Raw genomic sequence first — 13678 nt, forward strand, 5'->3', positions numbered from 1 at the left:
ATGTTTCTATCCATAGCTCTGTAGATTGGGAGACCAAAAGATTCTTTCTTTGCTCTTATCTCCAAGTCAGACAACCCCATTTTAGACTCATGTTCTTTGGGTGTTAGTATTGAAAGTCCAGGGGCTCCAAGCTCAAATACCCTGAGAGGGGTCACTTGCCTGAGGCCACCAGTTGGTAGAGACAACGACCTCAAGGCCCACAAAGGTGAAGGACCTTGGCAAGTGGAGACAGATATAACCAACCACAGTGTGAACAGATAAGTCTAGATCATGTTCGAAGCATTGGGTGGGGTCTCCACTGTGGCTAAGGGGCAAAATGAGTGCAGAGGTGGGGGAACTGCCTGAGAAGGGGAAAAAGCCTGAGAGGAGAGTGAAGATTATCTGCCCACTTCACAATTTTTCCTGGGTTCACTCTGTCCCTTCCCTACCCCTGCTGCCAAATGTGGATCTGAAACCCACACCTAGTCTTTCCTCTTGACATCACCACTTAATTGTAGGAAGGTGAAGACAGCACAGGCTTACACTGTCACCATATTACACCATTTTGACTCTAAGGAATGATTTTCTAATACTTAAACAGCTAACAATTAGAGTGTAGTAGAATGTGTACAAAGAAAATGGGCTTTAAAGACTGTGCTATGATGATATAGTAAGAAATATGTATTTGGTCTCTACCCCTGAGTTTCTGATGCAGAGCTGCTAAAACCCTTGTAGATAGGGGTGCTAATCTTTTGTTCAAATATTTGGTCTTTGACCCTGGTTCCTGGCACAGAACTCCTAAATCCCTTGATATTTCCCAGGTGAGAGGAGTATCTTTTGTTCTAGTGAGAGGACTTTTTGGTGGGCTCCTGGATAGCCTCCGGATGGGGACTTGTTGCCGAAGAGATCAATCATGTGATTAGAGGGTTGCAACTTTTGTCCCCACCCACCTCATGACCCGCAGGGAGGGGTGGGGGCTTAAAGGCTGAGTTGATTCCGAATGGCCAATGGTTTAGTCAATCATGCCAACACAATAAACCTCCATAAAAACCTAAAAGAACTGGGTTTGGACAGCTGAACCCATGGAGCTTCCTAAAGGGTGGTATACCTGGAGAGGTCACTGAAGCTCCACACCCCTTCCCACATGCTTTGCCCTGTGCATCTCTTCCAACTGGCTAGACATTTGTAGCCTTTGTAATATCCTTTAACAAACCAGTAAACTAAGTGTTTTTCCTGAGTTCTGTGAGCCACTCCATCAGATTAATCAAACCTGAGGAGGGTTTTGTGGGAACCCTGATTTACAGCTGGTTGGTCAGAAGCACAGGCCAGAACCTGGGACTTGTGGTCAACATCTGAAGCAGTGGTGTGGGTGAGGAGAGGCAGTCTTGTGCCTTAACTTGTGGAATCTGATGCTATCATCCAGAAGATACTATCAGAATTGAATTAGAGGACACCCACTTGGTGTCTGTTAGACACTTGCTTGGTGCGTGGAGAAACAACTCCCACACCTTTGGGTGGCAGAAGTGTGAGTGCTGCATGAGACTGGGAAAAGCACCTTGGTTTGGTTCCATCCTTTGTATGAGAAACAGACCTGGTTTTAAACCGCAGCTCCATCTCATCCTGAGTGACTTTGGACAGATGGCAACCTCTCTGAGCCCAATTTCTTCATCTATTCATGGGTTGTTGTGAATGATCTGACACACAGCAATATTCTCTTCCTCTCTTCTTTATCCTTCCCCAAATGGAAAGAGCCTCCCCTACTCCCTAGGAGTTACTCTTCCCAACCCCCAAGCCCAAAGAGTAAAACAAATGATGGTAGGCTGCTCCCCAGTCCCATCTAAATAACCGGTGGGTCCTCAGCCTGACCCCAGGCAGCCACTGTTGAGGAGCTGGCCCGGGAGGCCAGTTGGATTGTGAAGTTAGTCCCCATTCCTTCCCTTCAATGTCCTAGTAGCTCAGTGGCTGTTTGAAAAAGATGCAAGTTTACTCACTCCAGAGAGGTACAGAAAGAATAAATGAAGAATGTTGCGGTTGGAGAATCTTGAAGAAGGGTGAATGAGGTCAATGCTAATTTTGTAGATCTAAAACAACAAACAAACAAGCAAACAAAAACACAACTATTGCCAAGACTTCTAGACAACATGTAGCAATCTTGGCTAACAAAGAAAGCAAATGAAATGGCATCACACAGCAGGTCCAAAAAGTATCATTTGAAAGGTCACATATGACCTCCTCTGTTGTGCAATACACATAGATTAACTTGATAAGAATGGCAAATTCATACAATGTGTCAGACCATCTTTATTGATTTACCCTAACGTTATGCATAAAGTTTATCTCTTTCCCCCATTCGTTCTCATCCTCCCTTCTCTCTCTCTCTCTTTCTCTGACACACACACACACACATAAGGAAGCAAAGTCACCAGTTGAGAGTGAAGTCTGGGGTGGAGGTTTTGAGGTTTGAGAAAAAAGAAGTCTGAAAGTCTAACCTCTTTTTGAAATGTGCCTGTGATGAAGAGTGACAATCGGCAAAGCAAATCTAATAGGATCCCTAAAAAGCGTTTTCCTGTTGTTTACAATTGTGGCTAAAGCCCTGCACTAGAAAACAACAAATGCTAAGATCCTCCCTGCATCCCCTAACCCCTACCCCCTGCGACACACACAACCCTCCTCCACCACGTTCTAAAACGGCTTGAAGGACTTGGAAAAATATTCCTATGGGATGAACTAGAAGGTGGCAGGACAGCTATCATCAGACCTCATTTCCCCACCACTCCCAGCTGAAAACCAGGGATTTCACAAAGGAAAAATCATGAGAGTCATAGTTCTGTGGTTTTCTCAAAAGGAGAAGGAGGAGACGCTCTTCCTTCCCACCCCTGAGAATAGGCCAAATGAGAGTAAGCCCACTGGCTGGACTGAGGGTGACCAAATGAACGTGATGATGGCATCTCATTTCCCAGATGGACAGCCTCTGCCTAGGACTGACTCAGAAGACACACCGCACCACACAACAGGATTGATGTAGTGACAAGGCCAGGACAGAAGGTTGTGGGAGGAGTGAAGAGAAGGTGGCCAAGTGCCTGAACAATCAGAGCAGGTTTCACCCAGGAAGCTCTATCTATCTGAGTTGGGTCTTGAAGGACAAGTAAGAATTTATTATCAGGTAGACAAGGATTGGGAAGAGCATCAAGAAATGAAGAAAGGGTGATGTATTCATTGGAACATGATTAGACCATGATTAGTTTAGCATGGTCAATTTGTTATTCGTAAACATAACTCTGGAGGGTAATGAGGGAAGCACAAGCTAGGAGGCTAGTGCATAACACTCAATAGATACTAATTAATGCCTATTGGCTGCCCAAGCACTGTGCTAGGTTCTGTCTAGAAATAATACAAACAAGCAAATAGACAATAACAAAATTTGTAACATGTTAACTGCCATGATGAGGAAAGTACTGAGAGCAGCTCAGAGCAGCAGCATGTCCCAGACTTGAGTAGCTTGGCTTGCAGAAATCCAGCTGAAAAATCCTCAGGGCAAGAAGGTAATAGAGGTGATAGATTTAGAGTATATTTAGGAAGTAGACCAGCCTAGCAGATAGTTAGGACCCCACATATATCCCTCACTGTTCCCATGCCCCTTACAGCTTGCCCCTGCAAGTATCTCTGAGTCTTTACCTGAAGACACTCAGGTTTGGTTTGTTCAAAGGGCAAGCCAAGAAGTACCAGGGAGTTAGCATCCCTGGCAGTGGTCCTCAAGCAGTGTCAGATGGAAGTCGGTGGATAGATACCCCAGGTTTGCTTGCTCTTCAAATGGGACAGTTTTGAGGACTGCTTTAGGCAGAGGACTCAGATGGCAGAGTGCCAACTGCCCACAGTGGAAACCTGCTCATTGACATACCCGGTACTAGCTCCCTTCCCTTCCTGGTTTCATTTCCCCATTCTCATATCGGTATTTCCTGGAATCATCTACCAGATAAACTGCTTGCATTCTGATCTTTGTCTCAAAGTCCACTTTGTGGGAACCCAACTTGAGACAAACAGAAAAAACTTTTAGAACAAGTACATGATGAAAATGAAGACTCAAATATGAGGTTATGAGATTTTTTGGTTGGGAGACACTGACTCCATCAACTGAGCTAAAAGACTCTTCAGTGTAAGAACAGGGATAGATTCTGGAAGAACAGGATGAGCCTGAAAAAACTGAGCTCAAGGTGCCCAAGGGACTTGCTATCTCAAAATTCCCTGAGTACAAGGTTAAGACTCTTGACTTTGGAAAAAGTGAAAAGAAAGAGCAGAAAAGGAAACACACAAAAGAAGAATCCATCAGAAATGAACATCACATCTCCTAAAGGGAAATTACAGTGTCTTCTTTTGACCCGAGAGAATATAAAGCCCTAGCTGTCTCTTCCAGCCGGTTTCTGTATTCTAGTTTCTCATAGTTGGAAGGACTCACTCCTTTAAAACCATACATAACTCCCCACCAGCAGCCAGCAATGGCAGCTGTAGAATCACTGTCTCCACCATGGAAAAAGGCTCGGTGGGCAAGCTCCTTCCAGGAGTCTCCCGCAGCAAGGACAGCATCGTAGGCAATCATGGGGGCATCGTGCCCACTGCTGCCACCCCAGCCAGAGTAGCTCAGGGAGGTGTAGAACTGATCCCTCTCCTTCACACCGAAGGGCTCGGGGAAGGTAGGGGCTGATTCTCCATCCAAAATCCCTCTAAGTTTTAGGTAATTTTCCCATTTGGTTTGGAAGTAGGACCTGTAGAAAGGGAAAAAATCTAGAGTCAGTTGAAAAAAATAAGGTGAAAAGTCATAACAAAAAGCACCAGATGGATGTGTGAACAGAGGAAAATCCAACATAACTTCGGCTTCTTGCAGTAATATCTTAAACGATTTAAACATTAAAATTATTTCTATATAAGTACCATTCATTCAATACATTTTTCATAAGAATCTACGTAAATAAGGCATTGATCCTGTTGCTAAATAAAGAGATACAGACATATCATGTTACAGGGTAGGAAATAAAGGTTTGTTTTTCCAGGGACGGTCGAGAGTAATGACCTTTCAAGGGGGAACTTCAGGACATCACAACTGTGGGTGACTTCAGCAGAAAGCCTCTTTTTATTCTAAGAAGGAGAATGTGAAGTGAACTCACAAGAAGGGGAAGATGTGGCCTTACCACTTATTAGTGAGCTAGTGGAAAAACCTGTCTCTGGCATTTTAACCAAGGATTTCAAAATATTATTTGTGTACGTACCAAGACAACACCGAAAAAGCAAATTTCAGGAAAGTAGGAAATAGGCATGAAAATTCATGGCAGCATAGGATAGCCATAAAAACGACAGGATCCCTGTGTAAGAAGGAAACACCACAGCCGCCCTATTCATTGAGGTACCCACTTGGCTACTTTGTACAATCATTACCGGAAAGGAACTTGAAATCCTTAGCAGATTGGTAGAAAGGGGGCTGGGCGGTGAAAACCATGAGGGTTGCTGTGATCTCTGAATACAAGATACATTTGTGCAGGTGGATGTGCACACACAGATTCAACCATGTTTGAGCAGGGCATGCACCTACAGACTCACCAGTGTTGAAGATTTTCCTCTACAAAGTAGCCTGATTGGATAATGTACTTTTTAGCTTCTGGTAGCAGCTCCATCAGTCCTTTTCCCCACTGCAAGGGTGGTCTGGCATTCACAGCATAGGCTGTAAAAAGAGCAGACGCAAGGGCCCCCAGGTAGCCTGTTGGGTGGTGGTGGGTCATCCGACCGCTCTCGATGCTCACTTGGATCAGTGTGTCCAGCTGGCTATGGTGTGGGAACCTGAGACCGATGCACATGGCCCGCATGGCGGCCCCACAGCCACCCTCATGGCTGTTGAAGGGAATTCTCCAGCCATTGGGCTTGCCGGGCTTCAGCTGCATGGCGTTGTGCATCGAGGCATTACCTGGGGAAGAGTCGGATAAGGGATGGGGGTTAGCATAACCAAAGTAAAGGCCCCAGCAGGAATAAATAACTAAACTCTGTCTCCAAGTATTTTTGATGGAAAGGGAAAGCCAAAAAATATGATGATGAATGCCCCAAAACTCCAAACCCCACCCAACAATGTGCCTTTCTTTATGTATAACTCTTGGCAAGGTAACGCTAATAAAAGCAACAGACTCATATAGGGACCCTTGGAATCTTTACCAGTCATTACTGAGACATCACAACAAATTTAAGAAATAAGTATATTATTCTCTTTTTTTAAGTAAATAAGTCTTTTAAACTCAGAGCTTAAGAAACTTCTTCAGAATCACATAATCAGCTAGTTAATGGCTGGGTAAAATCCATGGGACTCCAAAGCCCAATCCCTTATGGAGTCCAGTAAGAACCTTACAATTAGGCCGGGAGCAGTGGCTCATGCCTGTAGTCTCAGCACTTTGGGAGATCAAGGCAGGCAGATCACAAGGTCAGCAGATTGAGACCATCCTGGCTAACACAGTGAAACTCCATCTCTACTACAAATACAAAAAATTAGCCAGGCGTGGTGGCACATGCCTGTAGTCCCAGCTATTTGGGAGGCTGAGGCAGGAAAATCGCTTGAACCCGGGAGGCAGAGGTTGCAGTGAGTCGAGATCGTGCCACTGCACCCCAGCCTGGGCAACAGAGTGAGACTCCGTCTCAAAAGAAAAACCCAAAAAACAAGAAACAAAAACCTCACAATTGGAGTTTCTGAATATCAAAAAGAGAGAAAGAGGCCAAAAATTCTAGAGTGAAGCCCTGGGCTCAGATGAGGAGCAGTGGATTCAGGGAAACAATGTGTCTTTGGTGAGTCACTGAACCTCTGGGCCTCGGCTGTCCCCTCATGGCAGTGATGTAAGCAGGCTTGTCCCCCTGACCTGTCCTACTGGAGACCTGTGAATATGCATGCGAGCCAAGCGATGGCAGCAACATACGATGGAGTGTGGCACTGCTGTTCCTTTACTAGTCAGTGTATTCACAACAATGTTCATGGATGGCACAGGTGGACAAAAAAAAGTTTCCACTTGCTAAACTGATGAGCTATCAGATGCCAAGAAAGAATAAACAGAGATTGGCATCTCAAGCCAATCTTTGGGGTGACAGGGACCCCTTGGTATGGTGGTGGGAAGCTTTCATCAGGAGGTGTTGTGCTGAATTGAGTCCCCCCAATTCAAACGCTGTAGCTCTAAGTACCTCGATTTGGAGATAGGGCCGCCTTTAAAGAGTTGATTAAGCTAAATTGTGGCCTTTAGGGTAGGCCCTAATCTAATCTGCCTGGTGTCCTTATATGAAGAGGAATGCGGACACACACAAACACCAGGGATGCATGCACACAGAGGAAAGACCATGTGAAGACACAGCGAGGAGGCAGCCGTCTGCAAGCCAAGGAGAGAGGCCTCAGAAGAAAGTAAGCCTGTCAATACCCTGACTTGGATTTCCAGCTTCCAGAGCTGTGAGAGATAAATTTCCATTGTTTCAGCCACTCAATCCATGCCATTTTGTTATGGCAGCCCTAGTAGCCTCAAATAGGAGAGGTAGGTCAGATGGGCCAGAGAAAATCACCTGGTGGCCCAAGTGGCTGTGACAAGTTGCCGAAGTGGGCAAGAACCACTTGTGAGCAAACCTGTGGCCAGAAGTCTCTAGAAAACCGTTTGCATTTTTTTTTTCTTGACACAGGGTCTCACTCCGTCACCCAGGCTGGAGTCCAATGGCGTGATCTTGGCTCACTGCAACCTCTGCCTCCAGGGTTCAAGCGATTCTCCTGCCTCAGCCTCCTAGGTAGCTGGGATTACAGGCGTGCACCATCACACCCAGCTAATTGTTTTATTTTTAGTAGAGACGGGGTTTCACCATGTTGGTCAGGCTAGTCTAGAACTCCTGACCTCAGGTGATTCGCCCGCCTTGGCCTCCCAAAGTGCTGGGATTACAAGCATGAGCCACTGTGCCCAGCCGCATTTTTCTTTAAAATAAAAAATATGCATTTTCTTTTACTTATTCATCACAGAAAACTTAGAAATACAAATAAGTAAAAATAAAAAACTATAAATACTCCCATTACCCAAATATAATTAGTAATCTTTGTACATGTTCTTCAAGACCTTTCTCAACACAGAAATACATATCTATTTTAAAAAAAAATTTTTTTTTGGCTGGGCATGGTGACTCATGCCTGTAATCCCAGCACTTCAGGAGGCTGAGGCAGATGGATCAACTGAGGTCAGGAGTTCGAGGTCAGCCTGGCCAACGTGGTGAAACCCCTTCTCTACTAAAAATACAAGAATTAGCCAGGCACGGTGGTGCACGCCTGAAATCCCAGCTACATGGGAGGCTGGGGCAGGAGAATTGCTTGAACCTGGGAGGCAGAGGTTGCAGTGAGCCGAGATCGTGCCACTGCACTCCAGCCTGGGCAACAGAGTGAGACTCCATCTCAAAAAAAAAAAATTGTTTTTAGAGACAGGGTCTTACTCACTCTGTCACCCAGGGTGGAGTGCAGTGGTGCAATCATGGCTTACTGCCGCCTGGACCTCCCGGGTTCAAGCAAGCCTCCCATCTCAGCCTCCTGAGGAGCTAGGACTATGGGTGCCTGCTACTACAACTGGTCATTCAAAAAAAATTTTTTTAAAAATGGGCTTTTGCTATGTTGACCAGGCTGGTCTCAAACTCCTCGGCCTTTCAAAGTGTTGGGATTACAGGTGTAAGCCACAGCACGTGGCCCCACAAGATCTATTTTTTAAAGGATGGTAGCTTCATAACATACATATTATTTTATAACCTATTGGTGTATAATAATACCTTTCAGTATTAGTAAATATTATTTGCAAATTTTAAATTTTTATTAATATGTTAATTGACAAATCATAATTACATATACTTATTTGGTATAATGTGATGATTTGATATATGTAAACAACGTGGGATGATCAAATCAAGCTAATTAGCATATCTATTGCCTCACTTATTTTTTTGTGGCAAGACATTTGAAATTCACTCTCTTGGTTATTTTGAAATATATAATACATTGTTATTGACTACAGTCACCCTGAATAACTTTAAATGGTTGCAAATGTGTCAGCTTAATTAACTATGAGAGATTTAGGTTCTTTCTATTTATTTCTTTATTTTTTAGAGTCAGGGTCTTGCTCTGTCACTCAGGCTGGAACGCAGTGGCATGATCCCAGCTCACTGCAGCCTTGACCTCCCGGGCTCAAGCAATCCTCCTACCTCAGCCTCCCAAGTAGCTGGGACTACAGGTATGTGCCACAACACCTGGTTAATGTTTTAAAATTTTTTTCTGGAGTGGTAGTCCCCAACCTTTTTGGCACCAACAACCGGTTTTACAGAAGATAATTTTTCCATGGACGGGGTTGGTTGGGGAGCTTTTGGGACAAAACTGTTCCCCCACAGATCATCAGACATTAGATTCTCATAAGAAGCCCACAATCTAGATCCCTCACATGTGCAGTTCACAGCAGGGTTCAGGCTCCTATGAGAATCTAATGTGCCACTGATCTGATGGAGGCAGAGCTCAGGTGATGATGCTCCTTCGCCCATCGTTCACTTCCTGCTGTGTGCCCCAGTTTCTAACAGGCCATGGACCAGTAGCTGTCTCTAGACCAGGGACTGGCTACCCCATTCTAGAGACAGGGTCTCAGTATATTGCTCAGGCTGGTCTTGAATTCCTGGGCTCAAGTGATTCTCTCACCTTGGTTTCCCAAAGAGCTGGAATTACAGGTATGAGCCACTACCATGCTGTTGTTTCTATTTTTATCACATTTAGAAACACTATTGTCTCTTTGTTATTTAAATCTCCATCAACATTGTTAATGATTTCCTCGAAGCTGTTTTATTCTTTGCCTTCCTTGCACCTCCCACTGGCTGTGCTCACCTGGTGCCCGTCCATCCATGTCTTCCATGCAGTCTTGGTAATGCTTAGCAAGGAGGTAATACAGTTGAGTCAACTTAGGGGCTTTCCCAGCTTCCACAAGAGCTTCTGCTGTGGCCAAGTGCATCACTGTGTCATCACTAACTCTCCACCTTCCCACGTCTAGGGCATCCAAGCCGCCCAGCTGGGCCAACTGCCGGTGTATCTTCTCCCCATCCTGGAGGAACTCCCACTTCCCATTGTAGTACCCCAGGGAATCTCCAGCTGCACTTAGCACCATAGCAGCCACATACTTCTCCATCAGTCCCTCACACTTGCTGGGCTCTGGAGAGGGTGTCTTCGTGGGGGAAATTAAGACAAAGGAAATAAGATGAGGAGGAAGAAGCATCAGAAAAAACAATGGCTCCAGCTATGTTTTATTGAGCACTCACTACTTGTAGGCATTGTATCAGGGGCATCTCATGTAATCCTCCTCACTGCTCTATGAAGAAAGTAAAGCCCATTTTATGTATGAGCAAGTGGAGGATCATGGAGATAATGCAGTTTCAGAAATGTTCAGTGACTTGTCTCAGGTCACAGAGCTAATAAGTGGCAGGGCTGAGATCCTAACATAGGTCCATCTGACTCCAAAGTCTATCATTATAACTACAACTATATCTTTTGCCTCTTGGTGAGTAGTAAGCCCACTAAATTCTGCAAGTCAAACCCAGCTCATCATTTTCTCTTCTTAGCTGGGATTTGGCCTTAGAAGTGCAAGGCTTTATACTTCCTATTGGTGTCACAATGCGTAGTTCACAAAGCACCTGCACATTCATTGTCTCACTAGTAGGGAGGGATTACAGTATGCATTTCACAGATAAGAAAATGAAGGCTCAGATAAGTTAAATTCACAAAACAAGAGGAGTGGAAGTATTGGAACCCAAATCTTCTGATTCCAGCCAAGCCAGGACAGTTGGCATCACACCACTCAGCCTCAGCCCAGAGTTTCTTACCTTGGGCAACCTCTGGGTGCCTCAGCCTCCACATTTGTAAAATGGCACTGATTTTAAAAAGTAACAACCTCCTGGATTTGTTGTTAGGAATAAACAAATTAAATTTCATAAAGTTGGCTGGACACGGTGGCTCACGCCTGTAATCCCAACACTTTGGGAGGCCGAGGTGGGTGGATCACCTGAAGTCAGGAGATTGAGATCAGCCTAGCCAACAGGGTGAAACCCCATCTCTACTAAAAATACAAAAATTAGCTGAGTATGGTGGTGCATGCCTAACCCCAGCTACTAGGGAGGCTGAGGCAGGAGAATCGCTGGAACCCAGGAGGCAGAGGTTGCAGTGAGCCAAGATTGCGCCACTGCACTCCAGCCTGGGCAACAGAGCGAGACTCTGTCTCAAATAAATTAAAAAATAAATAAATAAATAAATAAGTTATTAGAGTGCTTGGCACATAGTAAGCTTGATTTTTGACGTATTTGTATTATTCATATACAACCAGGGAAAATGGGTGTTCTGTTTTAGAACTACAACATTTTATCCCCACAACCTTTCCTTCGATAGCAATGTTTAAATATTGTTTCTCTTAGAAAAGATTAGCTTCTAGAGAATTAGGATCTCGATTAATAATATACCCACCATGAATGAAATCCCTGGTAAAGCGCTGGCTTCCCTGTTGGTGCATTTCCTAAGAGCCCCCCCCTTTCAGCCAATTCCCCAGGGTTCCCTACTCCCTGTGGCTTTCAGGTCAAAGCCCTCCATCCCATCCAGGCCAATACTTTTATAAGGGTCCGACAGACTAGCTCATTCTCCCCTCAGGTGAAACTTTTCCCTCCCCTCCACTTATCTACTCAAGGTCTAGTTCAAGTCACGGGGCTTCCAGAAGTCCTTCTGCAGCTGCACTGCTGTTGTCCATGGAATGCAGGCTAGGGAGCCCCTGGAGAAGGAGTAAACGACGAAGACGGATGCGTTCTAGTACCCAGTTACTGGTAATGCTGTTTCTGCTCACAAAGGATATTTGTAAATGTTATTTACGTAGCTTATTATTTCCAGTGAAGCTTAGGCACTGAGGTTCTGGGCTATTAGACCTGACTCTGCCCAGACAGAGTTGTGGGAGAACAGACACTCGGGACCGCAGCTTCCCCATCTGTAAACTGGAGGGGTAGTGGGGAGGTATGGGCTCCCTGAAGTTCCGTCCTGCGCTGTGATTTTCAGACACTAGCTCCCCTTCTTGGCTTCTGAAGACTAACTGTTAACCCCTCATACCCTCCATCTCAATGTCCTCATTGTACTTTCCGTAATTCCTTCTGGCTCCACCCTAATGTGTGTTTCTGTGAGTTGCAAGCTGGGATGGGGGAAGAAGACCGGCATATTTTTTCGTTTGTAAATTGCCTTTAACCTTCGCTTTCAGAACGCTGTAATTCCTTAACTCCTCTGAACTTTCACGGGTCACATTCTCGTACCCGAACTATACATTCAGAACTAAGATCTGATCAACTGCTTCCTGGCCATGCCCGTCTTTGGAGAGAAACGGGACGGTTGACAAGCTCTCACGCTTTGCAAGACTGGGAATCCTCACGGCCCCGCCAGCCAGGGGCCGGGGAGGGGAGCGCGGGGCAGAGGGCCGGGGGCGCGGTACCTGCTCGTAGCCTGGACTGGAACGCGCGAGCTAAGGGCGCGGCGCGGGCTCCCGGGGCCGGGGAAGAGGCCTGGCTGCTGCTGGTGGGCGACGGCGCGGGCTGGGGCGGAGCCAGGTCCCCGAGTTCCGGGGCTGTCGCCAGGTCAGCGTGGAGGAGGCGAGCGCCCCAGCACCTGCGCTCGGCCGCGCGGAGTTTGAGCTAATCTTGGAACCTCCAAGGCGGCTTCCCGGCACCGCCGCGCCCTTCTGCACCCAAGCGAGAGTGGACAGGACCTCCGTCACCCGCCCCAAATGCTCTGAAGGGCCCGGAGCCTGGTGCCCGGAATGTGGCGGCACCGGAAAGCCGGCTCTCGCCCGGTTGTGGTCAGTGACTCCCGCGTAGACCCGGCTGACGCCTTCGCCGGTGCTCACGTCCGACTCTGTAGGGCTGTAGTGGACCGAGTGTGCCCAGATGCTTGGAAGAGCGTACTGAGTGCGCCGCCCTTGCCCGGGTTCTGGGCCTTCACGCATAAAGTGGGATAATAATATCTGCCTCTTAGGATGGTTATTAAGGATCCAGTTAGTTAATTTTAACTCGTCTTTTATTTGGCAGCAGCGTAGAATTCTTTTATCCTGATCGTAAATAAAAGCAAAGAAAAACGAAGATTATTTTTGTCTAAATACATTAATCATGCCACTTTTAAAGCAAATCAGAATCACCATATGCAAGCATTCTATGTATTTCTCCAAAGTTTTAAATTTGCTATGCCTGTTTTCTTGCTGTAATGACTAGCTTTGATCTGAGAGCTTTTTTTAAAAATTGATATCTAATTTATATATAATGAAATGCCCTTACACCATAATCAAAATATGGAATATTTCCATTACTTTAAAACATTCTCTTGAGGCCTTCCCAGTGAGTCCCCATCTCCATCTCCAACTCTAGCCTAAGTGACTTTTGAGTGTTTACAAAAATCAAGTTCACCAGTAAGGGAGGCAGAGATCACCCTCAACCCCCCACACCCTTTAGCTTTTAGTGGGCTAATCAGCTGCATCTAGAAGACAAATTGACACTAGGCAGATTAACAAGAGAAAAGTATACAAATTTTATTAATTGTACATGTACACGGGGATGTTAAGAGACTGAATCCTGAAGAAAGTGGCCAAAGCAAGATGCTTTTATACTTTTTAGAAAAAGAGTGATA

General features: G+C 45.7%; 1 protein-coding gene across 6 annotated transcripts; it reads right to left on the minus strand.

The window, feature by feature from the left end:
• Positions 1 to 2260: 2260 nt before the first annotated feature.
• ADPRH (ADP-ribosylarginine hydrolase) lies at positions 2261 to 12913 on the minus strand. Of its 6 annotated transcripts, none has more exons than XM_017891639.1 (5): positions 12495 to 12913; positions 11707 to 11792; positions 9872 to 10205; positions 5569 to 5929; positions 2261 to 4739 (listed from the first exon to the last, which is right to left on the minus strand). In XM_017891639.1, the coding sequence occupies exons 3-5, from the start codon at positions 10167 to 10169 to the stop codon at positions 4325 to 4327; spliced, it is 1074 nt and encodes a 357-aa protein (XP_017747128.1). In that variant the 5' UTR covers positions 10170 to 10205; positions 11707 to 11792; positions 12495 to 12913; the 3' UTR covers positions 2261 to 4324. The 6 variants fall into 6 exon arrangements, with proteins under 6 accessions (XP_017747128.1, XP_017747135.1, XP_017747107.1 ...); XM_017891646.1 differs by having other exon boundaries at positions 11707 to 11856; positions 12495 to 12793; XM_017891618.1 differs by lacking the exon at positions 11707 to 11792.
• Positions 12914 to 13678: the final 765 nt, after the last annotated feature.

The sequence above is a fragment of the Rhinopithecus bieti genome, unplaced genomic scaffold, assembly GCF_001698545.2.
Source record: "Rhinopithecus bieti isolate Rb0 unplaced genomic scaffold, ASM169854v2 scaffold_759, whole genome shotgun sequence".
NCBI lineage: Eukaryota > Metazoa > Chordata > Mammalia > Primates > Cercopithecidae > Rhinopithecus > Rhinopithecus bieti.

What these genes read in the sequence shown, in the direction of transcription:
- ADPRH (XM_017891602.1), bottom strand. Translation starts at nt 10,256, where the DNA reads ATGCTTCTTCCTCCTCATCTTATTTCCTTTGTCTTAATTTCCCCCACG. An exon ending in CATGGATGGACGGGCACCAG is followed by an intron (nt 5,930 to 9,871) that starts GTGAGCACAGCC and finishes ACTCTTCCCCAG; the next exon opens with GTAATGCCTCGATGCACAAC. An exon ending in GAGGAAAATCTTCAACACTG is followed by an intron (nt 4,740 to 5,568) that starts GTGAGTCTGTAG and finishes CCCTTTCTACAG; the next exon opens with GTCCTACTTCCAAACCAAAT.